At 42.1% G+C, this 26,103-nt stretch overlaps 1 protein-coding gene across 12 annotated transcripts; it reads left to right on the top strand.

Moving 5' to 3' along the window:
• Positions 1–9,589: 9,589 nt before the first annotated feature.
• On the top strand, positions 9,590–25,657 carry RNF14 (ring finger protein 14). Of its 12 annotated transcripts, none has more exons than XM_080803874.1 (10): positions 9,600–9,656; positions 11,988–12,163; positions 14,012–14,181; positions 14,564–14,725; positions 15,230–15,381; positions 18,097–18,624; positions 19,279–19,507; positions 22,075–22,247; positions 23,459–23,589; positions 25,143–25,657. In XM_080803874.1, the coding sequence occupies exons 6-10, from the start codon at positions 18,169–18,171 to the stop codon at positions 25,198–25,200; spliced, it is 1,047 nt and encodes a 348-aa protein (XP_080660000.1). In that variant the 5' UTR covers positions 9,600–9,656; positions 11,988–12,163; positions 14,012–14,181; positions 14,564–14,725; positions 15,230–15,381; positions 18,097–18,168; the 3' UTR covers positions 25,201–25,657. The 12 variants fall into 12 exon arrangements, with proteins under 12 accessions (XP_080659998.1, XP_080659994.1, XP_080659993.1 ...); XM_080803873.1 differs by lacking the exon at positions 9,600–9,656 and adding an exon at positions 9,699–9,871; XM_080803866.1 differs by lacking the exon at positions 9,600–9,656 and adding an exon at positions 9,739–9,871 and having other exon boundaries at positions 14,625–14,725.
• Positions 25,658–26,103: the final 446 nt, after the last annotated feature.

Here is a 26,103-nt window from a genome sequence, read left to right as displayed (position 1 = left end):
CTGTGGCCATTAGGACAAGGGCGGCTGAGGGAGCTCCCAGGCCTCAGAGCCATCTGTGCCCATCCCTGCCCCCATCTTTTCTTTCCCACGCCCTGTCCTTTACTCCATGTTCCACTCCGCGAGGTTCCCTGTCCTTGTCACTTGTTGAACCACAGCAAGGGCCTGAATCCATGGGGCCATCTCCTATAGTATGACCCTACAGACAGAACACCCACAAGCTTGGAGACATTGCACAAGTCACTTAACTTCTCTGCGCCTCGGTTTCCTTCTCTGTAGAGTGTGGCTGTCATCCACCTCAGGAGATTGTGGTAAGGATTCAGTGAGATGATACCTATAAGGGCCCAGCAGAGGGCCTGGTCCAGAGAAAGCATCCATTCCATGTTACTGTAGTTTGTATTATTTTCCAGGTTTGATGCAAATGGTGAGGATGACCTTGCATTTGTCCCTTCACTGTTTTTTTTTTTTAATTTAAAATTGTATTTATTTATTTGACAGAGAGCACAAGCAAGGGGAATAGCAGGCAGAGGGAGAGGGAGAAACAGAGCCCCCTGCTGAGCAAGTAGTGGGGCTCAAACCCAGGACCCTGGGATCATGACCTGAGTCAAAGGCAGACATTTAATCGACTGAACCATCCAGGTGCCCCTGTCCCTTCGCTGTTTTCTCTGCCTGCATGGCCAAGGAAGCTCAATTTCCAGGGCTTCCTCAGCCCAGGCTGGGGCCAGGTGCTGCCTGTGCTTCAAAGGGAGCAAGCACAGGCCCCAGGCCCCTGTTGCTCAGAGATGGGCCTGGGACTTACTGCCCTTGGATGACAGCCTGCATGGCAGCTTCACTCTCTAGCCCTCACTTGTCCTATCGTGTGCAGTGCGCCTAGCAAGACAAGGTGCCCCACAGTTTAAGGAGGGAGTGGGGAAAAGGAGGAAGGGGGCCCAGTAGCTCTGTGTTTGGGCTTGGTGGTCACAGGCGGCTCCTCACAGAGGGCATTGGGCCAAATCCTGAAGACAGGGAGGAGTTAGCCAGAGGAAGGTGGGTAAGCAAGGGAGAGGCAAAATAGGCAGAGGGAGCAGAGTGAACAAAGGCCGGAGGTGAGTGAGCTGGCTCCTTACAGTATCTCCAGAGGTCTGTGTGGAGAGTGGGGAGGAAGAAGGTAGGCAGGGGAGGTCAGAAGGGGCTGCCAGACCCTCCTGGAAGGCCTGGAGTCCCATGTTTAGGATTTGGACCTTGTCCTACAGACCATGGGGAGCTTTTAAATGGCCCCAAGAAGGAAGGTGAGGACAGTAGCTCTATGCCAGGCCTTGCTCGAGTGCTTTACCTATACCCTCCTGTGCCTCCCTCATACTCAGGCCATCAGGATAAAGGGTTAGCTAATTTGCCCAAGATCACGCAGACTGGACCTCCAGAAAGCCCCTTGGGCTGCACTCTAGAAAATGGATTGGAAGAAAACAGAGGAGTTGGGGGGAGGGCCGATGGGAGTAATGCAGGGGAGCTTTGGTGCAGAAAACTCTGGTGCTGAGAATGTTTCCAGAATGCCATCTGGTGGCCAAAGGCAGAGAAAAAGGCCCAAAGGCGAAGAGGTGGGTACCTGGAGCTCACACATAGGCATAGCTCTAGACCTGTCCTGCATGGAACACAGTGGAAGGAGCTTACATACAATGACAGTCACTTATCATGAGAAACCTAATGTGACCCACTGCCCACTGAAGGATTTATGGAACTCACGATTTTACCAGTGTTAACATTTATATTCTCGAGAGGACATTGTCCTATTTATGCTCTGTGTGTATGTGTTACCTTAACTGTACCATGGTTGCAAAAAATGGACTCCCAGGTCTCAAAATAAGAAAGTTTTTTTTTTTTTTAAGATTTTATTTATTTCTTTGAGAGCGAGAAAGCACACAGAAGTGAAGGGAAGGGGCAGAGGGAGAGGGAGAAGCCTACTTCCCACCAAGCAGGGAGCCTGACACGGGGCTCAATCCTAGGACCCTGGGACCCTGAACCAAAGGCAGATGCTTAACCAACTGAGCCACCCAGGCACCCCGCGACAAAGTTCGATTCCGCAGACAGTTTTTATGGCTATGGTTTGTTTGTTTTATTCACATTGGGGGCAGAATCCCAAGCCAGCAAATAAGACTTTTTTAAGGTGATAATCTCTGGGAATGAGGTCCTGCTTAGTAATTTTCTCTCCTCCTTTCTGGCTGCAGGGATCAGCCACATGTCAAGGGGCAAATGGAGCTGTCACTGGAGTTTGTCTGGAGAGCCTTTATCCCTCTGAGTTTTGAAAATAGATCTGAAGTTGCACAGGTCCCCTGAAATTGGTTTGGAAAAGCTAAGGATGCCTCCTTCAAGCCTGAAATATTTTTTTAAAGAGGGCAGGAATCAGGGCTGGTGTTTGGAAGTCTGGCTCGCCACCAACCTTGAGGTCATTCACACTTGGGCCCTTGGCTATGGGGCAGTGTTGGGGGATGAAGTGGAAGGTGTGGGGGTGGGTCAGGATTTTTTTCAAAATGCCTGATGTCCAGAGGATCCTTGAGGGGTCAGACCAGCAAGGTGGGACTCTGACCCTTGGGGGACTCCCAGGTCCACTGGGTGAAGGCTAGGATTCTGCCCCACCCTATGAACATGTTGAACGGCTGGCTGCCCACCCTCAGGGCTCCTTGTGAATATGCCGAGCAGCTGTCACAGTCACTGTCACCAAGGCCGCTTGGTGAGGCTCGGAAGCTTCCTCCTCCTTAGGATCGTTCCCATTGGGAGGTGACAGGAACACCCAAGGTCAGCCTCTTTATTTGAGCGAGACCTTGTTGAAATTGGAGCCAGTGTGGCCAGGAATCTTGACTGGGAGACTCAGGTAGATGGGTCACCTGCTCTTGATGTGACACTTTGTACTCTTTGTTGGGACAGATGACAGTTGTCTACTCCCACACAATAACACCTCTTTCTGGTCCCAGTGTAGGAAAAAAAATGTACTTTGTAGGTAGAAATCTGCCAAATAATAGAACCTTTCAAGAAAAGAAAAGGCTTAGTGTCTTGGTTGTCTTGCGTTAGAGTGGTAGCTCTCAAAAGGGGACAAATATCAGAATCACTTATCTGAGTACCAAGGAAAGGGCGAGAAAATTCATACTCTTCCCTTTCCACCCTGCCAAAGAGAATTTCATAACTGCCAGCTCCCTTCGAAAAGGCTTCCCTTTTCATTTGGGACAGAGTTGGGGAAGTTGGTTTGAAGTTTTTTTTCTGGAAAGAGAGGCTTAATTGATCTACATAATAAAAGGAAAATAGGAGAGGGGGACTGATGAAGGCTGAGGGGACCATGGAGGGGGTTCATGAGAGAGGGTGGGAGGCTGTGAAAGGAGGTAGTGTGAACATGAGGACTTGCCAGTGAATCGTTGTGGACTATGGATCTCCTTCATGATTTTCAAGAAAAATGCAAGAAGAGACTCAGAATTTATTTTGTGCTTTAGTAACCATACCGGACCCCATAAATTCTGAGTTGATAAAGGTTACTCATATGTTTTGTCTTTCTCTCCAACCTCGGAGGGAAAGTGGGCCACTTCTAGCATGTAGATTTTAATTCTGTATGCAGTCTGACACATGCCCCGTCTCCACCTCAATGTCATTGAGAACCACTGATTTAGAACTTCTTAGAACTACTAGCAACCTTGTAAGGGCCAAAACTCTACAGCCCTCAGGATTTCTTACTGAGCACCCTTCTGGTCGCCCCCTCTCCCTCATGCCTGTGTCACTGTTCAGCGAAGGTCTGTGCATAGCCGGTTCTCCCCCCGTGTTTCTACAGACTCTTCCTTTGGTTTCCCTTCCTTCTGACTCCCAGGGACGGGCATGTCCCCAGACACTGTCCTCACTCTTCTCTTCTCCATAGGGTTATTAGCCCAGAAATTGTTTGTCAGATTTAGCAAATAAAAATACAAGTGCCAGTTAAATTTGAATTTTAGGTAAACAATGACAATTTTTTAAGTATATTTTTACCAGGCCATCCTACTCAGAAGTAATATATACTCTCAACACGAGTTTCTCTTCTGTTTTTCTGTTTTCTTTCCTCCTCTTTCTCCCCCTCTTCCTCCTTCCTCTCCTTCTCCTTCTCTTCCTTCTCCTCCTTTTCCTTCTTCTTTAGAATTTTGATTTACACTGTGAATTTGAAAATCTATCAGCGAACACAAAAATCAAACACATTGACTGGAAGCATCATCTGTACATGAATATTCAGAAGCTGACTGTGTTGATTGGCCTTGTTATGTATTCAGCATTTCTGGGTGACTCCAGGATCGAACTGTTCTCACACTGACAGAACCCCCCTTGGGGAAACCTGGCTCATACTCATTCATTAACTTATTTGGTCATCCAGTCATTTATCTGGCGGAATTTAGCATGTTCTTCTTTATTTACAAGGTCAATTTATTTATTTTTTTTTGCAAGGGAAGTAGCTGAAGTTGACCCATATTTTTCTTTCCTCTCAACCATTGGTTTGGTTCTCTTTCTTCACATAGAATCTAATCAACCTAATTCTTGCCTTGCTTCAGAAAGGTTCTTGCAGGAAGGAAAATGAGTCTTCCCATCATCCCATATATTCTCATGGGGCTTCCCTTTATAAGTTTATGACAGCCAGGAGTTGAGCCTGGAGCTCTGAGAGCAACAACCGCACACTGATTTATGATGGCAGCTGCTGATAAATCTTACCCCTTTTCCTTCTTACAGAGCCGTGTTACCTTGGGGTTACAAAACTCTTTTCCCTGTTATTCAGGGGAATAATAATAAAATGCCAGGTTGCAAGTATAAACATGATCATTCTGTGCCTATTATTGTAAATCACATTTTACCTTGCATCAGAAGCACAGAAAACATTTTATGCTGTCAGCCACCTCAAGCCTCTTTAGGAATCTGTTTTTATATAACCCTGGGATGACCTGAGGTATTGTTGGAGCTGCCTTGACCAGGGAAGCTGGTCACACAGGTGATCTGTTTCTCCTTACACACCCAATTAATCATTTTCCTTAAGCAAAGCGTTAACTTGATCTGAGCATAGCAATGGGGTTAAGGATGTGGGCTCAGGGCTGCAGTTGCTTGGGTCCAAAGCATTTGTGTGACAGTGAAAAGTCACTTCACTTCTCTGTCATCAGTTTCCTTAGTTTTATTTTTTAATTGTTTTGAAAAGATTTTATTTATTTGACAGAGAGGACACAGCGAGAGCAGGAACACAAGCAGAGGGAATGGGAGAAGGGGAAGCAGGCTTCCTGCCAAGCAGGGAGCCTGGTGCAGGGCTCGATCCCAGAACCCTGGGATCATGATCTGAGCTAAAGGCAGCCACCCAGGTGCCCCAGTTTCCTTAGTTTTAAAACATTAGTTTTAAAACAGGAATGATAATGATGCTGGTAATTATGTTTTCAGGTTCTGTAAAGTTTGGCATAGTCAATACACAGCATTTAGAGCAAAGCCTGGTATGTGGGTAGCCCTTTAAGGTTTAGTTATTTATAATTGTGCTTTTAAGGTAGTGGTTCCTCATTTGTTTTTGACCCTGAAGCCCCCATTTGAAAGAAAAACCAATGTTTCAGATTCCCATGTGATGATTGGAAACCTTTTAGGAGGGGCGTCTGGGTGGCTCAGTGGGCTAAGCCTCTGCTTTCGGCTCAGGCCATGGTCTCAGGGTCCTGAGATCAAGCCCCACATTGGGCTCTCTGCTCAGGAGGGAGCCTGCTTCTCCCTCTCTCTCTGCCTGCCTCTCTGTCTACTTGTGATCTCTCTCTCTCTCTCTCTCTCTGTCAAATAAATAAATCTTAAAAAAAAAAAAAACCAACCATTTAAGATCTACATGGTGAGGGAACACACAATGACAAGATGCTAGTGGGAATCCAGTGATACCCCTGTCTTAGGGTGGAGCTCACCACCATCCAGACCTATCCCAGAGTTGGGGCAGGGCCTTTCCTTCTACACTGCTACCCATCTGTTGTTAAGGCTTGTTTCAGGGTTGCTTAGGAATGGTAGCCATTGAAGAGGTGACTGTTAACACTGGGCAGGTGGGATGAGCTCAGCAAAGTCTCTGGAGCAACCACTGGATGCCCCAGTGATGGATGGGGACAGGTACAGACACTGATCGAAGCCTTCTGGTCCCTCCAATCACCAGCATATTCGGACTCACTCCTGCTTCTCTACTCAATGGTCCAGCCATGCATGAGTCCTGACCTCTGTTCTAGGTCACACATCCCATCCTCTTCTAGCCTGCGGCTCCATCATCTACTGTGCTTGGGGACAGGCGATGGAGGTGAGTCTCTTTCTTTCTCTCTGTATTCTCATTCTCACCTAATCTAAAGTCATAAAATCTAATGCTGACTTCCTTAAGCTTTTCCCCTTTAATTCTTTTTTTTTTTTTTTTTTTTTTTTTTAATTTGAGAGAGAGCATGAGTGGGGGGAGGGACAAAAGGAGAAGGGGAGGGGTGCCTGGGTAGCTCAGTGGGTTAAGCCTCTGCCTTCGGCTCAGGTCATGATCTCAGAGTCCTGGGATGGAGCCCCGCATCAGGCTTTCTGCTCAGAGGGGAGCCTGCTTCACCCTCTCTCTCTGCCTACTTGTGATCTCTCTCTGTCTGTCAAATAAATAAATAAAATCTTTAAAAAAAAAAAAAAGGAGAGGGGGAAGCAGACTCCCTGACACATGGAGCCCAACATGGGGCTCGATTCCAGGACTCCAGGATGATGACCTGGGCCGAAGGCAGCCAGGCAGATGCTTCACACACTGAACCACCCAGTCGCCCCTCCCCTTTAATTCTTAAGGCAAGAACGATTTTGTTCTCTCTGTATTTCTGCTACAACAAACCCAATTCTTTTAGAGTCTACAGGAGAGTGTCGAAATTCGGAGGAGCTGGTCCTAATCCTGTATTTCCCCACCGTATGACATCGGTCAGATCACTTCACCCATTAGTGCCCCAATTTCCTTAACTATAAAATGGGGAAACAAAATTGTCTCAGTTCTGAAATCCTGGGTATTTAAATGCAATAATGCATGGAGTGCCTGGGTGGCTCAGTCAGTTGAGCATCTGACTCTTGGTTTCAGCTCAGGTCATGATCTCAAGGTTGTGAGTTCGAGCCCCATATTGGGCTTTGCTCTCAGTGAGGAGTCTGCTTGAAGATTATCTCCATCTGCCCCTCTCCCACTCATGCGTGCACGTCCGCGCTCTCTCTCTCAAATAAAGAAATAAATCTTCAAACAAACAAACAAACCCTAAAGGAAGTAAATAAATGAGATAATGCATGATAATGCTTAGCACAGAGGAAGGCTGGGCACATGGGGAAAGCTCAATTTAAAAAACTCTATGGAGGGTGCCTGGGTGGCTCAGTGGGTTAAAGCCTCTGCCTTCGGCTCAGGTCATGATCCCAGGACGGGCTTTCTGCTCAGCAGGGAGCCTGCTTCCTCCTCTCTCTCTGCCTGCCTCTCTGCCTACTTGCGATCTCTGTCAAATAAATAAATAAATAAAATCTTTAAATAAAAAAAATTAAAAATGAAAAACTCTATGGGCACATAAAACTGAAGACACAAAAGTCTCTTACTTTTATGGAGTCTAAAACCAAAATTTATTGGAAAACTCTCTTTTATCCATTCCTGACCTCAGCACTGGACTCTAAATATTTAGTCCACATTATTAACACTGCTTTGACATTCTCTTTTCTAGTCCCTCCATCCTGTGACCTCTGGCATGATGTCATGATGTGATGTCATAATTCACCTCCTGCTCCGATTTGTGAGAATTTCCCGAGCTGGTTCTTAGGCTCCCTCACTTCTTGCATCTGGAAGGTTGCTGGCAGGATTCATGGTCTCATCTGTGAACACTCAGAGGTAGGTTTGGCATATATTTTGCTCTTGGTTTTACTTCCTTGGCCTAAAGTGAATAATGATATTAGTGAATGGCTTCAGAGACTCTTCCTCCATCTTTGTGTCTTTAAGGAGTATGTTTCTGGTTTGGGTATGATCTGTGACAGTATAGAAAATTAGGAGTGATTATTTACATCTCAAAAGTTTTCCCTCTGTGGAAGTCAGGTAAGCACCTTCAATGTCCTGATTCACCCACTTGGTTTTTCTTCTCTCCTGGGTGCAGGACCAGCTACATAATTTGTGGAACCCAGTGCAAAATGAAAATGGAGAGCTTCCTGTTGGAAAATTAAGAATTTCAAGATGGCTATAGGAGAGCATTAGACCAAGAGCAGTTTTCAGCTCTCTTGGGTATATACCTAGGAGTAGAATTGCTGTGTCTTACTGCAACTCTATGTTTAACTTTTTGAGGAACTGTCAAACTGTGTTCCAGAGCAGCTACACCATTTTATGTTCCCAGAAATGTATGAGTGTTCCAATTTCTCCCAGTCTCATCAATACTTGTTATTATCTGTCTTTTTATTATAGCCATCCTAGTGAGGGTGGTTTCTCCTTGTGGTTTTGATGTGCTTTTCCCTGATGGCTAATGATGTTGAGTGTCTTTTCATGTGCTTCTGGACCATTTGTATATGTCTATTCAGAGCCTTTGCCCATGCTACAACATGGCTAAAACTTAAAAACATTTAAAGTTGGGGTTTTTTTGTCTTTTTTATTGTTGAGTTACAGTTCTTTATATATCCTGAATATTAGATAAATGATTTGCAAATATTCCTATCTGCAAATAGGAATTCCTAAAGACAACCTACCTGCCTGTAGGTTGTCTTTTCACTTTCTTGATAGTGCATTTGAAGCACAAACGTTTTGAATTGTGTTGAGTTCAATTGATCTATTTCTTTTTATTTTTCTTGTGCTTTTGGTTTCTTATCTAAGAAACTGTTGCCTAATCCAAATTCATGAAGATTTACTCCCACATTTTCTTCTAAGAGTTTAACAGTTTTAGCTCTTACATTTAGGTCTTTGATCCATTTTGAGTTAATTTATAAATACGATGTAGGGTAGAGGGCATGCAATTTTAATTCCCGCTCTGCCGTTCAATAATCATGTACCCTTTGGTAAGTTCCTGAACTTCCCTACGTTTCAATTTCCTCATTAATAAAGTGGAAATAACAAATAGTACCTAAAATCTTACGGTTACGGTGAAGATAAAGAGAAAATGTACATAAAGCACTTAGCAAAGTCCTTGAAGCATCCTAACCGCTCCATAAACGTGGTAGTTATTACTGTTATAATATGAACAATGGGTAAATGCTTTCATAGAGGAGGTACCATAAAGATGGGCAGCATCTCTGGGAAAGAAATTGGGATGCGGGAGGCTTGTTTAGTCTACCTGAAGGAGCAAGTGTGTGATTGTTACCGAAGTATGTGTTTTGGATAGACCACTGCCTTTCGTTCACCTCTTGGGACTGGCAAAAATTTTAATTCCCGGGCCCATCCCAGAACTACGGCAAGGAGCCCCCGGGGCACAAAATCTGCATATATATCAACTTGTCCAGAAGCACACTTAATTTCCAGGCGGGGGTGCGGAGGTGGTGACGCAGATCACGCCGGCAGCGCCGCCTTTAGCCTTCAGGGGGCGGCCGAGGGCCCGGGGCGGTCACGGCGGCTGCGCAAAGCCCTCCCCTCGCCGGGCCGCCCCAGCCGGATCCGCCGGGCTCAGCTGACAGCTCCAAACACGGAAGAGGCGGTGCCGAGCGCAGGTTGAGCCGGGCGTGTGTAGGCCGGCGCGGCGGTGGTGGTGAGGAGACCAGGGCTAGGGCGGAGGGCGGAACTTTCGGGCCCGGAACGGCGGGGTGGCCGGAAGGTACGGTGTGGACCGCGCTCCGGGCGCGTGAGGCCGAGAAGAGCGGCCGGGCCGGGACTGCACAGTGGGCCCGAGCCCCCGAAATCCCGGACGGGGGCGTCCCCAGCCGGGGCCGGCTGACATCCCACCCACCCCTGGGCGCTGAGGAGGTAGGGGAAGGTCCAGGCCCTGCTGGCTGGGGACGCCTGGGGCCGGCTCCCACCTCCCACGTTCGTACAGCGCCCTCTGTGTCCAAGGGCTAGGGCCGGTGGCGAGGCTGGGGCTTGCTCCCTGGTTGTAGGTGAGTCGCATAGACAACGACTCAGCACGCCTGGTGGTGCCTTGGCGGCGTGCTGATTCCGGAGCCAGGGCTGACCCCAGCTCTGCAGTTTGCACGGTGTGGCCTGGGAGAATGAGTAGGAGTTTCCCAGGCCGAAGGGAAACCCGGCGGAGGAGGGCTTCCCTCCATGGTGTAGCGGTCTCCCGTTTGCCAAGGCTAATATTAAACTTGATGTCCATCTCTCATCTGATGGCGCCGGGGTTTATTCTAGTTCCTGGGTTCCAGATGAAGAAACAGAGTGGTCTGAACCCAGATTTAGTTATCTAGTAGCGGTGTGACCTTGGGCCCTGAAGGGACTTAAACGGTCATTTTTCTCATTTGTGTAATGGAAGCAGTAAGAGGACTTGCTTCTTGGAGTTGTGGGAATCTAACAGGAGGTAATGCATTTAAAGGGCTTAGCACAATGCCTGATAAACGTTTAAGAGCCCAGTAAGTGTTACTTTTCTTGGTGTTACTGTGAATCTTGGTACTACTGGGATGTGACAGAGCGGTCACTGAACCTTAAGGTTCTGGTCCCCAGTTTCACCACACTGCATCTCACACCCATTCAGTTACACTTTTTTCCCCAGTGCCAGACACAGGGCACTACTAGATGGCGAGGACAACACACAGATGGAAAAGATCTGATACTTGCCCTTAAGGAGCTAATGCAGTCTGTTGATACAAGTTCAGAAACTGCAATAGTGCCAAGGGTCAATGTGGTAATGTGGGAAAGTTATAGTAAAAAAATGTTGGCTGGATCTTTAAAGACTTGACATGTAATTGGAACATTTTTACATAGAATAGGGGCTTTGGATGTGGCTCTTGAGAGCTGAGTGGATAAAATGAAACTGTGGGTCTGCCTTGTGAGTTAAGGGACTGGGACCAGGTGGCAGCTTTAGACGGTGGGGTCTGGTGGGATAGGTTATGAGGAGCTGTTTATGGGAGCCACTGTTTGGAGTAGAGCTTCTCAATCCTAGCTGCACTTAATCACCTGGAGAGGTTGGATAACTACTAATGCTGATTTAATTGCTGTAGAATATGGCCTGGGTATTGAGAGAACACAGTTCTCCAGGTGATTCTAATGTGCAGATAAGATGGAGAACACTAACCTAAAACCAGAATCATTATAAATTCATCTTTCACCTTATTTATAAATGTTCAGACAGAAACGTAATTATGTTATCACCACGCACTATGTCTGGTAAAATTGTTTAAGATTAAATAAGATAATGTGGAAGGACCTAATACAACATACAGAAGGTTCTCAATAAATGTAAATTGATTCTGAATTTCATTGTTATTTGGGAGTCACATCTGAGAATCTGGTTTAAAAATTAGTGCTTCATATAATATTTTTGCACATAACTTCATGGTGTTCTTAGGTTTCTCTGTAACCACCCTCTCCTTCCCCCTTACTCCTAGTTAAGAAGTCTGGCTCTAAAACTTCCAGAATTGAACTTAAAAGTGTGTATGTGTGCATGCATGTGCACGCTTTTGTTGTTTTGTTTTAAATATCTTGCTGTCATGGTTAAATTGACCTAATGTTGAGTGTCCCTAGCAGGAGTAATTCATTAGTAGGTGAGAGGAAAAACTGGAGGGGGATAGGAAATGAAGAAAGAGGAGAAGCTGAAGAGGAAAGAAGAAAAAACAAAAACAAACCCAAGAAGATGTTTAGATGCTTGTTATGGGACTTAGTGTACCCATGTCACATATGACCTTGGTATTCCACCTTGGCTCCTCCCAGGGCTGAAGGCAGTCAGATAAGGCTTGTCTCCTCGCTGGGGACATGCAAATACCCCTTTAACCACGTGGCTCAGTTAGGCTCTCCTAGAGAAAGTAATATGCAGCTGTAGATTGGCATCGACTATGTTAGGATGTGTTTGACTTAAATGGTAATAACAGAAATTCAGAATTTAAATTTGGAGAGTGTCTTTACACCATCTTTTGTATTTTTTTTTCTGCAGATGGCAGGATTTCTATAGTATATCTAGTATGAGTTCCAGATCTTGGCCTTTTATCCAACTTCAACAGTCTCATCTCCACCTTCTGGAGGATAAATGGGATTTGTATAAATTCCAAATTCTGGGCTGAAAAACAGACTGCATTGCTAATATCCTTTTCTTCTGGTTGTTATCAACAGGTACCAACTCACCTCAACTGGAACATGTCGTTGTATTCTGTTTGGGGTAGGGATGCTGCTTAAGCAGAACCGAGATCATCTTCTGGCAAAAAAAATATTTTATGAAAACAGAGTCATTTTAAATGAACTTGTTCAGGTTTTGTAGTGTTACTTTTTATAATGTCCTAACTTTTCGGTTGTGTACATTTCAATTAAAAAAATTTTTTTAGTTGAGAGGGCGCATATTTGCAAATCCAGTTATAGTCCAACATTTTAATTGATGGAATGGTAATTTTTTATTGTTGCCTTAATAAAGTAATTTCCTTAGATTCTCATTACACATTTTTCCACATATACATTACCTGAAATTGTGCATCTTTCAGCTGATGCACTTAAAAAGCCTCGATTTTACATTGTAATTGCAGTATATTTTCATTCTTAGTTTTGCCTAAAATAATGGTGACTCTTATAATTGTTGTGACAGAGTGTTGTGCTTGAAAAATGTAATGTTCCTTTGCTGGCCTCTAAATTATCTAACCTCTCCTATAGTATCTGTCTCTGTAATGTTCTTTAGAACAGGGTGTTCTCAACTGGGAGCAGTCCCTCTGCTGCACCCCTGGGGGGGCACATTTGGCTATGTTGAGGGGGAGGCTCGCTGTTGGCATCTAGTAGGTTGAAGCCAGGGATGTTGGTACATCCTGTAGGGCACAGGACAGCCTCTCACCACAAAGAATTACTTGTTCCAAAGTGTCAGTAGTACTGAGGTTGAGAAAACCTGCCCTAGAGATTTCTGTGCATTTAAAAAATTTATTGATTTTTAGGAAGTGTATCACATATACTTTAATCTTTCTGTGAGCAAGGCACTTTGCTTGTTTTGGGTGGCAAGTCAAAATAATTTGTGATTTGTTCTTTTTTTTTTAAGATTTATTTTAGAGAGAGAGAGAGCTTGAGCAGAAGGGGCAGGGGGTGAGGGAGGGAGAAACTCAAGCTGACTCCACGCTGACGTTGGACCTGATGCAGGGCTCAATCCCACAATCCTGGGATCACTTCCTGACCCGAAACGAAGAATCAGAAGCTTAACTGACTGTGCCACCCAGGTGCCCTAATGATTTGTCCTTTTTAAAAAAATTTTTTTAAATCGTGCTTTTTCCGCCCTAAATCAGTGATACCTATAACTGATGAAGTCGGCAATTAGAAGCACCACAACTGGGGCGCCTGGGTGCCTCAGTGGGTTAAGCCTCTGCCTTCGGCTCAGGTCATGATCCCAGGGTCCTGGGATTGAGCCCCACATCAGGCTCTCTGCTCAGCAGGGAGCCTGCTTCTCCCTCTCTATCTGCCTGCCTCTCTGCCTATTTCTGCCTACTTGTGATTTCCTTCTCTGTCAAATAAATAAATAAAAAATCTTTAAAAAAAAGAAGCAGTGCAACCATCATTTTTGAAAAAGCTGTTACTATTGAGGCATCTGGGTGGCTCGGTCGTTAAGCGGCTGCCCTCAGCTCTGGTCATGATCCCAGGGTCCTGGGATCGAGCCCTGCATCGGGCTACCTGTTCAGCAGGGATCCTGCTTCTCCCTCTCCCACTCCCCCTGCTTGTGTTCCCTCTCTCGCTGTGTCTCTCTCTGTCAAATAAATAAATAAAATCTCAGAAAAAAAATATACTGTTTAAAAAAGAAAAGCTGTTATTAGATATCTCTTATCATATTAGGATATTAGATACCTCTTATCATTTCTAGTTGAGCAGAAAAGTGAAAATATTGATTCTTTGCAGTTGTTTGTGAGGAACTTTACTTTTTTTTTTCTTTGGTGCCACTAGACTTTTCCAAACTCTGTGCCTTTTCTATTCTTAACTAATTGGAATAATTGTCTTCAGCTTCTCAGAAAATTAAATGTCGTCAGAAGATCGAGAAGCTCAGGAGGATGAATTGCTGGCCCTGGCGAGTATTTATGATGGAGATGAATTTAGAAAAGCAGAGTCTGTCCAAGGTGGAGAAACCAGGATCTATTTGGACTTGCCACAAAATTTCAAGATATTTGTGAGCGGTTAGTTAATAATATTCTCTTAAACAGATTTTTCTAAATAAAGGTTATTCTCAATTTCTTAGTGTACCCTAAATTATTTGCTATCTTGTGTTTATAGGCATTAGTAGTAAATGGTAGTACTACAGATCGAACGCATGTTTCTCTTTTAATTGAAAATTGGACAGAGGGTAAATAGTTCTCAATTTGATTCACCTTTTGACCACTGAATTGGGATATTATCCTACATATTTCGTGTGTTCTAATCTTCTAGCTAGCAGTTTATCAGCTATGAGTCATTGGCTGTTAAATAGGGATAGTAAAAGAGAAAATGACATAATATATGTGAAAATGCTTGGAAAGCTTTAAAGTACCGTGGTGGTTGTTAATATTATTTGGTTTCCAGAATCATTTCAACTACCATAAACCTGTGACATATGCTGTTACTGTGTGACCTTTTGCTTCAGAAAAAAACAAAAAACTGCTGCTTTTGATAGAAACGTTCACAGAAGACTTTGGTGCACACTTTCTCAAAAAGTTTCTACTATAAAGGCATTGAGTAAAGAAAGTAAGTGTGATAATTTAAAATGAAACTTTGATTGTGAGAGTGTTGTGTGCTGTATCTTGCCCTCGAGCCTGAGATCATTGTATTGGCACAAATTCTCCCAGCTATGATTCATGGATAGTTGGCATGTGCTGCTCTAAGTAGGTCATGGCTCTTAATAGAAATAAACATCCTTTTCTCTAGATGGTGTCTGTAATCATCTACTGTAAAACAACAACAAAAGAAAACATTGTATATTACTTGCTTTCAGTTAGTGTTAGGAATTTGTACTCAAAAGTGTATGTGATAATAAGTTATGTGCCTTCATTAGAAATTTCATGGTGCTTAGTAGATTTCTCAAGGGCTTACAAGATTTTTTTTTAAGGTGGTGGCTACGATAGAAAGTGCTTTGGGGGAGGGTCTTTATCCCCTCAACTAAAGCATTAGTCTTTCTTGAGCACCGCTCAACAGTGATGGACACTCAAGTGTTGACCAACTGATTCTTTCTAATCTTTGTTTTTGGTTCAGGCAATTCAAATGAGTGTCTCCAGAATGGTGGCTTTGAATACACCATTTGCTTTCTGCCTCCACTTGTGCTGAACTTTGAACTGCCACCAGATTATCCATCCTCCTCCCCACCTTCATTCACACTTAGTGGCAAATGGCTGTCACCAACTCAGGTTAGACCCGAAACTTAATTTCTCCTATCCATTTTTAGAAACTTAAAAAATCATCTGAATTGAAGAACTACTTTGATGATCTTGATTCAGTGCATGAAGAACAAATGGCTTTGATTTTGTAATTTTTTCCCCTTGGCTTCATGAATCCTAATGTTAATGAATTGAAAATGTTGGGTATTTTAGAAAGGAATGGCAATGATTAGGATGACTAATCATTTTGAATTGCAATAAATAATTTTTAATCAAGTATATATATATTTTTCTGTATCTTGCTGTTTACCCATTTAATCTGCATTGTAATAGAGACAATAAGGTCCTCCTCGTTTTCCTTAGATGTTGTTATTACTTTTTTTTCTTAGCTTCTTATCCAGTCCTTAAATAAAAGATTTAACTGTAATTAGGAGGACTAAAATTGAGCTGATGTATTTAGAATAAACACATTTCCTAAGTAAACATAGTAAGTGCTTTTATTTTTAGAGATCTGTGTATTAATAACAAATAATTGTTGACTGGTCTGCCATGGATATAAATGCACGCAAATAGAAATGTGTATGACTCCTACATCTCCTCTCTCATGAACCTCGTATTGTGAAATCTTCATTTCCTCCGGCTTACATATCCTTTCCTAGTAACAACCTTGGCTCTTGATTGAGATGTAAATATGACTTGAAGCTAATATAAAGTACTCTGGATAGATAATGGATCAATAGCTACTTTTCTAGAAGTCGTGATGAAGATTGATAGGCTGATGTATATTGAGACAAAAGCTGTCAGAATTACTTGACCTCAAGGAACAGCTTGTCAGTGTCTCCCTTTTGATCCATGGAGTTTTCATTCCACCCCACGGACCAGTCTAATCTTTCAGATGAGAGTGCTTTTGTAAAATTGAGCTTATGATTTAAAAACAATTTTTAAAAAGGGTAATACATGTCGAATAAAAAAGGGATATTACCTAACATCCTGATATCTGTGCCAGAGGAAAAATATGCAAGACAGTGGATAATTTGCCCAAGAATATCAAGGCTGTTTGACATTTAGATCACAGAGAGTTGACTGAATTTTTTAGATACTGATAATCTCATTCCTCCAGAGAGCTCATGATACTTCATATCCATGGATGTGTGCACATGCGTACACACAGGTAGGAAACAAGGACGGATTCAGTGAGTGTGTGGTTGCAGTTTCAGATTCCAGCCAAGTAGCATCTACTTTTTCTGCTGGCTTTTGGGAGTGTGGGGAGAAGAGAGCTGTTCATTATTTAATGTGTTACAGCTGAAATTACAACAGGATTCTCTATCAGATAAATTCTTGTGCATATGATTGATGTTTTAATTGGCTTCATATCCCTTCTTGGTTCAATTCTTGTTGTTTGCTGGGCCCTGATTCCTTGTGATTATGAATCTCACCTGTTGATAGAGAAGTTGACACATGGTCCTAGCTTTCCCTGGATTGGTTGGTACAGAGAAGGGAAGTGAGTTTAGCCTCATAGTATTTTCCATTGTGCTTCTCCCACTATATATACAAAAACACAGTCTCTCTTACTCTTTTCCTCTTTCAGTTCCCCCCACCTCATCCCAGCTGCCTCTTTTGAGAAGGGGCTGGAAAAGAAAAGAGGATGGAGGAGAATGTCTTCTTCATTGGACTTGGTGGCTCAAATAGCACTCAGAGCTCCCCTTTTAGTATTTATTACATTTTACACATTTCAGCAGGTTTCTCAGAAGTATGATTGATCTGAGAAGCATATTCATGTAAATGTGAAAAAGCATTTTGCATGGTATTTAACATAATAAGTTTTCAAGTTCAGGAAGTGTTTATGTTTGTGCCTATGGAAGGTTTAGTGAATGGCATCACGTAGAACATGGAATAGAAAATGTGGTCCTTTTTCACTTGTTATTTAAATTTACACAATTTGTCTGCATCTGGAAGGCTTATTTTTTGTGTTTGGCTAAAAAGAAAAGCTGCTTATAATTCTTGAGCTCTACTTACTAATATTCTACATTTCTAATGGAAAATCCTCTTATATTTCCCTTTCAAATTGAACAAACCACCTTTAAAGAGGAAAAGTCAAAGTAGTTTAAACTTTGGTTGCTTAGCTTAGGAAGTGTGAAACCACGTTGAGGGCTTATAATCATGTCCAGGTTCCATATCAGTCTGTCTTCCTCCATTAATCAGGATCTCGTGTAAGCCCAGATTGCTTAGTTAAAACCGGCTTATAAACCTGACTAACGAGGTTTCTGAGGTTGGATTCTGTTAGTGATTCTTTCCCATGAGTTGACTTTTTGATGGGACTGAAAAAGTTAGAATTAATAACTCTGGTGATATTTTTAAATTCTCCTTCTAACCATTATGCAGGGTACCTACAGGACAGGGACCCCAGAGGAATAGAAGTAGTGCATTTTAGAGTTCCATCTCGTTCTCCCACATGAGATATGTAGCAATACTAAAACAACAAATACAGACAAGATCCTCTGTTTCAGTGGCTCATACGTAAACCTGTAGTCTTGCCATTTCTCTCGTTTTCAGCTTCTTGTAGCTTCTGACTATGTGTTCTGCTGTGACTCACGTTGTTGAATAGTGTAAGAAGTGCTCCACTAAGATCGTGTTAGGAATTGTAAAGGCTTAACTCAGAAGTTAAAAAGATTTCAAGAGAAATGAGGAGTTGACAGTATCCTCATCTTCCCACACTCACCAGCACCCTCCTGTGCTCTCTCCTAGCTCTCTGCTCTCTGCAAGCACTTAGACAACCTGTGGGAAGAACACCGTGGCAGTGTGGTCCTGTTTGCTTGGATGCAGTTTCTTAAGGAAGAGACGCTAGCATACCTGAATATTGTCTCTCCTTTTGAGCTCAAGATGGGTTCTCAGAAAAAGGTGCAGAGAAGGACGGCTCAGGCCTCTCCCAGCACGGAGCTAGAGTTTGGAGGAGCTGCTGGATCAGATGCAGAGCAAGAGGAGGCTGTGGATGAGAGAGCCGTGCAGGATGTGGAATCCTTGTCGAGTCTCATCCAGGAAATCTTGGACTTTGATCAAGCTCAGCAGATAAAATGCTTTAACAGTAAATTGTTCCTGTGCAATATCTGTTTCTGTGAGAAGCTGGGGAGTGAATGCATGTACTTCTTGGAATGTAGGCATGTGTACTGCAAAGCCTGTCTAAAGGACTACTTTGAAATCCAGATCAGAGATGGCCAAGTTCAGTGCCTCAACTGCCCAGAACCCAAGTGCCCTTCCGTGGCCACTCCTGGTCAGGTAATCCTCTACTCTGCTGAGAGCTGCCTCCTGATTCTCTTTCACCAAGGGGGGCATCTTCTCAGATGGGGCTCCTCCGGGCAGGCTGAGGCCTTGGTGCCAGGTGCAAGTTGTTTCAGTGTATCCGTCAAGAATGCCTTGATCTTACTCAACTTACTCAGCTGTTGAAGTGAATGTAAATGCTTCCTCTGCTGGCCTGGGCTAGTTCTTGGCAGTTCTTGGCAGGGATGGGTGTCAGAAAAGTAATTATAAAGCATTTTGGTGATTTACTTTATCTGCTGGGATCCCATCAACCTTGCATAATCACTAGCCTCCCTCTGTGTGAGGTTGAGATCCAAAGGGCACATTCCTTGGCATGGTTAACAGAATCAGGGACAGCATCCTTGCTTTGACCTTTTTTTTTTAAAAAATCAACTTTATTAACCCATAAATGTACCCATTTAAAGTGTACAGTTTACTTAGCTTTGACACATGTGTAAACCCATGTAGCCTGCATCTCAGTCAAGGTATAGACTTGGCCACATTCGGTTTGATTTTGAAGTAAGAGAGTTTGAGTTCGTGTGCGTCTAGTTAGCACCAGCATTTTAAGGATCGCCTCAGAATCAGAACTGGTTGGGAAATCCTCACAGTTATGTATTTTCTATCTCCCTTCAGGTCAAAGAGCTAGTGGAAACAGAGTTATTTGCCCGTTACGACCGTCTTCTCCTCCAGTCCACCTTGGACCTGATGGCGGATGTGGTATACTGCCCCCGCCCGTGCTGCCAGCTGCCTGTGATGCAGGAGCCTGGCTGCACCATGGGCATCTGCTCCAGTTGCAATTTTGCCTTCTGTACCTTGTGCAGATTGACTTACCATGGGGTCTCTCCATGTAAGGTGACTGCAGGTGAGTTGTAACTGTGTGAACGTGATACTCCTGTCCTCTGCACGCACGTACACGTGTGCACACACACACACATACCCCACCCCAAGAAAAAGCTCAGACACTTACACACGCACACACACTGCCCCAAGAAAAAGCTTAAACACTTGAATCATGCGATTTGGAAGTGTTCGCCTAACAGATACTTTTTTGTTTCAGTTACTATCCTAGGCTCTGGAGATATGGGAGTGACCAAATACCCTCATGGAACTTAAATTTTAATGGCGGAGACAGGCAAACAAAATAACAAGATTAGATGGTCATAAGAGCTATGGAGGAAAAAAAAATGGGGACAGGATATGAAATGTGATGGGGAAGTAGCTTAGGATTTTACTTAGGGAAGTAAAGGGGGAAGACCTCAGTGGTAAAGTGGTTTCAATAAAGACGTGGAGGAACTAAGGAAACAAGCCATGGAGATAGCTTGGGGGTGGGGGGCATGACAAAGAAGGAATGGCAAGGTAATTTCTATCTAGGAACCTGGGATAATGCTGCTCCTTCTTGGCCAGTGCAGACCATCTTAGCTGTCCCTCTTGTTTCCATGGCAAGTATGTCTGATTAGTCATCAAGTTCTTTATCATTGGGTCAGGGAAAGCCTCAGAATGTTCCTTCACACTCAGGGCTTCAGAAAGCCACCATTTATTGAAGCAGGCACAGGAGGTGAAATCTGTTAGTAACTCTGATCTAAATAAGGATTGAGAAATCAGGCCTCTGACCTCAGTTTAACTGGACTTTGATAGCTTAGTCTTCTTACACTAATGGGGTAATGATAATAGCTATTTCATAGGGTTGTTTTAAGGTTCAAATAAACGATCTAGTGCTTACTCGGAGCTCATATCCTTGTTACAGTGATTTGTGACAAGAGAAATAAAGAAATGGAGAGACAGGGCTAGAAAGTTGCAGCGATTTCACGGTAATTTTATGTGTGAACTAATAAAAATTTAAGCTTATGTTTCTTGTCTTTTTATAATTTTTCTAATAATTCATTTGATTGTATTTTGCAAAAGTTATGGTCTTTGACAGAGTGGTGGGGGAAGAAACTGGTCCTTCACCATGGATAGTTTGAGAACAAAGGGCTAATCTATGGAAAATGCAAAATGGTAACCATTAATGCCATTACTACGATGGTTGCTAATTGTTCCCATTAGCAGAGTGTTATTACCTCCAACAAAGTGACCCTAAGAGGAGAATAACTAGAATCTTCCAGTTGCCTAGAGCAGTCTTTTAGTGGGTATGGGCAGATGGGATGGAGAATTCACCAGAGTAAAATAGAAGTCTTTGCTTTAGACTTCTCTAACCTTACCCTTGAGAAGCCGAAGTACGTCTCACGTGTTTCATAGCATTTATGGAAGAAATCAAAGAAGCTTGGGGGCTTCAGAAAAATTAAGACTTGCTTTCTATATCTATATCTATATATATGTACATATTAGATACTATATAAAGTGTATGAAATACAATTATTTTGAGAACGCTAGAACAGTAATCTTTGTCCTTAAAAAATCTGGAGACACAAACATGCTTTGAATTTTTCGAGCAATAAAAATGACAGGATAAAAAGGTACATGGCCACTCCATCTAAGTAGAGGAACCATGGGAGTGCACAGTGCAAAGAAATCTTCCGCAGAAGATCCACGGCATAAAAAGGGAATCAGACATCTAAGTAATACGAGGAGAGTAAACTAATAAAATAACTAGGACAGTGTTGAGAGAGGTCTTCAGTTAATGGTGTTGAAAAATTAAGGTGACCGAATGTGAACAAAAGCCTCTGTCCACAAGTAAAGCCCTTGAGAATGGCTGCCCATTCTGTCTGAGTTAAGCAGTGGAACAGTGCTGCGAGATTGAAGAATATCAGGGGAAAGGTTGACAGGAGGAACTTGGCAGTACCTGTGGGTGGCAAATTTTAGTCACTGACCTTTTTTTTTTTTTATCTACAGAACTGAACAGTCTTTGCTCTTGAGCCAAAGATGCTTTTGTTTATTTGGTAGGGCTTATTATTGTCATATGATGAATGATGCTGACTTTGTGGAGAATCAGTGTCTCTTCCCACCTTTGTGTCTTTTAAATTGTGTGCTACTAGTTGCACAAACGTGCCAATATTAATAAGTCAGAACCAACAAAAAAGATGACCTCTTATTCTGATACCTTGCCCAAGTCCAACTTCTCTAGCTGGAGCATTCTTTTATGTTCTTTGTCATTTGTACATATGTCATTTTTACCTACTTACAACCTAAATAGTCCTTCTGGATTCTGTAATGAATGTTTTAATTGAGTTGTAGCCATCTCATAAGTTTTTAATAACTAAATATTATGCCATTAAGTGGCTCTTTCCCATGTGGTTTTTCCTTTGGACATTTAATTTGTTTGCCATTGTTATATGCATCTCCATGCATATAACTGTACTTTGGATTATTTCCTCATGATTAAAGTTCCAGTAATAGCATTACTGAATAATCAAGGGTTATGACCATTTTTTAATGGTTTTTAGTCAGCTTTGCATAGTTGTATAAAAGTTAATTTTCCATTTCACTTTCCAGAAAAATTAATGGACTTGCGAAATGAGTACTTGCAAGCAGATGAGGCCAATAAAAGATTTTTGGAACAGAGGTATGGTAAGAGGGTGATTCAGAAGGCACTGGAAGAGATGGAAAGTAAGGAATGGCTAGAAAAGAACTCAAAGAGCTGCCCGTGCTGTGGGACTCCCATAGAGGTAAAGCTTTGGGCCAGACTTGGCAGACACACTTAATGAGCTTGTTACGATTGCCTTAAGAAGCCTATTAATTTTATGACTAAGAAAACCCATTTATTAAACCTGCTTACTTGTTAAATGTAAATTCACTACCAAATATTGTTATTGATCTTAAATGCAGGTAGACTTACCTTTTTAAAATGCTTTCATAGAGTGAAAATTGTCCTCACATTGTATCCATAACAAAATTGAGTGGGTTATGAGGAAGGCCTAGTAGAGCTACAGTTAACTCTTAATTCATTTACATGATTTAAAAAAAAGAAAAAATCAAGCCTGACTTCTTAGAAGTGTTCATCCTGGAATTTAACACCTGTTTAAGAAGTATAAATTTAGGAAATGCAGACATTTTCCTATTAATCTGAGCCAGAATAGACATTTTAAATCTATTGATTCTTGACCAAATCGTAATATGTTTGAAAGTCGGAATTTATCTTTGGTTTTGATTTTCCTATTCCAGTCCGTTGTATCTGAACTGGACCTGGTGGTGATTCCCCAGTAACTCTATTAAGGAAACTGGCATTCTGTTTAACTACATCAGACATGTTTCAACCCAATGTTACAGCGGAGTACTTGATACTAAGTGTTTACCTAGATTTGTGTAAAAAGTTTAAAGTCACACATACTAAATCCAAATTTTTTTTTTTTTTAAGATTTTTATTTATTTATTTGACAGAGATCACAAGTAGGCAGAGAGGCAGGCAGAGAGAGGAGGAAGCAGGCTCCATGCTGAGCAGAGAGCCCGATGTGGGGCTCGATCCCAGGACCCTGGGATCATGACCTGAGCCGAAGGCAGAGGCTCTAACCCACTGAGCCACCCAGGCGCCCCACTAAATCCAAATATTTTAATAGTAGTTTACACATTCAGCTTGTAATATACATGTTTGGTTTGTGTCTACTGTTTATCAGAAAAAATTTGGGGGAAATATCTAGTTGTAATTTGCTAAATATTTATAAATATGTAATAGCTAAATGTGCTAAATATTTTCTGTATTTTACTTGTAAAGCAACAGAGAAAAGCATTTAATAGTTACAGTGTGTTCCTGTATAGCTCAACCCTGCATGGGGATAAAGGAGATGACTTAGGGAAAGTTTGTACTCAGTCTTGTTGGCATGTGCTTTTCTCTTTTGCTTTTATAGCCTTGATACTATTCTCCTTCTGTCTTTTCCACCAGAAACTAGATGGATGTAACAAGATGACATGTACTGGCTGTATGCAGTATTTCTGCTGGATTTGCATGGGTTCTCTCTCTAGAGCAAACCCTTATAAACATTTCACCGATCCTGCTTCCCCGTGTTTTAACCGGTATGTATAGACCATCCCCTGCTCTCAGCAGCAGTTTTTGGTACTTCATTTGTAGGCCACTTTGCTTAAAGAGTTCTCTTACATATTTTCTCACATATATAGTCTTTTACATTTTCTTGAAAGTGAATTTATGACCAAAAATACGCTGTCCGGAAATTTCCTTTTTTATCCTCCTCAAGTTTTTATAGTGAAAATTTTCAAACATACAGAAGAGGTGAAAGTTGAAAGAGTATGATTAGTAGGATACTGTCTAGCAAAATGAACAAGTGATAATATTTTGTCATATTTGTTTTCTAATACATGATCCTAAGTTGGAGATAGGGTACTTTCTCTCTAAATACTTCCACATTGTCTCCTAAGATAAGAATAATTCTTCTATACAACAATACTTAACATTTAACAACAATGGCATACTCTCATTTAATAAACATGTTTTAAAACTTCTTAGTTATCCCTAAAAAAAATCTTTTGAAGCTGTTTTACTGAACCGGGATATAATCAAGTTCAAACATTTTACTTGGTTCTGTCTCTTCAGTCTCTTAATATAGAAGAGTTTTGCCTGCCTTTTTTTTGTATGTGTTGAGGGGAATGTTGACATTTGAGAGAGTCCAGACCGCTTGTCCTGTGGAGAACATCTTACTTTCTAGACTTTTGCCTGTCCCTGTTGTCTTTTAGTTTCTCTGTCCTATTTCCTGTAAATTGGAAGTCAGATCTGCACTGAGTTTGAATAGATTTCGAGTAACATTTTTGATAAGACTACTTCCTGAGGGATGATGTGTACTTCGTATCAAATCACATTAGGTCCATAATGTCAGGCTATCCTGCATTAGTATGCCATTCAGTTCTATTGTTGGCTCCATTGTAAATGTAAGTTTTCTTTTCTGTTGTCAATAAGTAATCTCTGGGGTGATTTCTTGGCACAGTGTGAATATCCTGTTTTTCAGAGTCTCTGATTTCAGCATCCGTTGATGACCTTTGTGAAGAGGCATCTCTCTAGTATCTACAGTCATTGGTGTTGCTAAATTATAAGAGAAGTTGAAGAAACAAGCTCTGTCCATGAACCATTGTAAATCTAGTGTTGAAAATTGCATACATTTTAGGTAACACAGGGAAGGAAAACAAGTTGGCAGCTATAAAACATACCAGTGGAGCGTTCAAGGACAATGAAGCAGAGAGTAGAGTGATTCACATGTAATAGAATTATGGTGGTTTGGAAGAGTTCCCCTTCTAGATTGCCTGACTTCCCCAATCCTGGCTTAATTCCATTTACTGTGTACATAGAGTATCAGTTTTTTGATACCCATTTCCAATTATTGTTAATCCTTGGCCCTAGAGAGTTGGTCTGGATCTGAAAAGGGCTATTCCTGTAAGCTTCAAGACAGCTTTTTCAGAGGGAGCCGTATTTCAGCCTTCCCTAGTGTAGTGATTAAAGGAAGGAAAAGATACACAAAGATGTTTTCAGAAGAGTACAGAAAGTAATTTTGAGAGAAGGAAAGAGATGATAATAAGTTTTTCCCATGTACCTACAAATATGCCTTATTTTATGGTTCCAGGTTGTTCCATGCTGTGGATGTTAATGGAGATATTTGGGAAGATGAGATTGAAGACTAGTTGACTCCTACTCAAGATAAGGAAGTGGAATGGTTTGCCCTAATCTTTTGTCGAGTACACAAAATAACTTTGCAGGATATTTAGGGTATCGTTAATTCACTCTTCCTTTATAGAAGATGTGGAAGAATAAGGTTTCTATTTTCATGTGGTACTACTGACTAAGGCACATTCTTATGTTTTTCAATGTAACATAAAGAAAATTATAAGCCAAAGGTTCAGAAAATGAAAACTAGAGAATATTAAATACTACAGTGTGCCCGAAGCTCTGAATAGTTAAAAAGTAAATATTTATTTTCATCCCCAAGCTTTAGGTGAGGAGAGGAGTAAAGGGTTAAACTTATAGACCTTTTTATCTGAAAGCATCCCTCTAGGCATTATGTGGGAGTCCCCTCAGTACTACGCCTTAGAACTGGGGTGGGTAGAAAGAAGCCTTATTAAAATTGTACTGAGAGCCTGATCTCATTAACTCCGTGTTACATTCCTTTGAAGCTACGTTTCTGCCAAGTTAGTTTTCTTCGGAGGAAGCCCTTTACTCTGTAACTAATTGGATGGCTCAGCGTCATTTTGATCTACTGCTTCTCAGAATAGAAATTTATAGATAATTTTTAAAATATTTTTTATGCCACAAACACTGTGGGTCGCCTGGTATTTATTAGTGGTGTGCAGTCTACTGGTTTTGAGCCAAGTCTAGAATTTAATGATCCTGGCCCAGAAGAATGTCAGTCTCATTCAACTCTTCTGGACCATAGAGCCCAGATTCAAAATGACTTGTCTTTGCTACCTTTTGTTTATCCTTCTCTTCCTTCACTCTGACCCTACCTTCCATCAGTAAGGACGATTTTAATCTTAACTCCAGCGTCTCATATTTTTATTTCTGCTGGTGTAAGAGAAAGCCTAATATAT

The sequence above is a fragment of the Martes martes genome (genome assembly GCF_963455335.1).
Source record: "Martes martes genome assembly, chromosome: 5".
Taxonomy (NCBI): Eukaryota; Metazoa; Chordata; class Mammalia; order Carnivora; family Mustelidae; genus Martes; species Martes martes.
Note: the sequence above shows the minus strand (reverse complement) of the source record. Positions and strands in the feature narration are given on the sequence as shown.

Bases quoted from the DNA above. Each gene is read 5' to 3' on its own strand.
- RNF14 (XM_080803872.1), top strand. From the start codon at position 14,028: ATGTCGTCAGAAGATCGAGAAGCTCAGGAGGATGAATTGCTGGCCCTG. The intron at 14,182-15,229 runs GTTAGTTAATAA...TTTTTGGTTCAG, and splicing joins TTTCAAGATATTTGTGAGCG to GCAATTCAAATGAGTGTCTC. The intron at 15,382-18,096 runs GTTAGACCCGAA...GCTCTCTCCTAG, and splicing joins AATGGCTGTCACCAACTCAG to CTCTCTGCTCTCTGCAAGCA.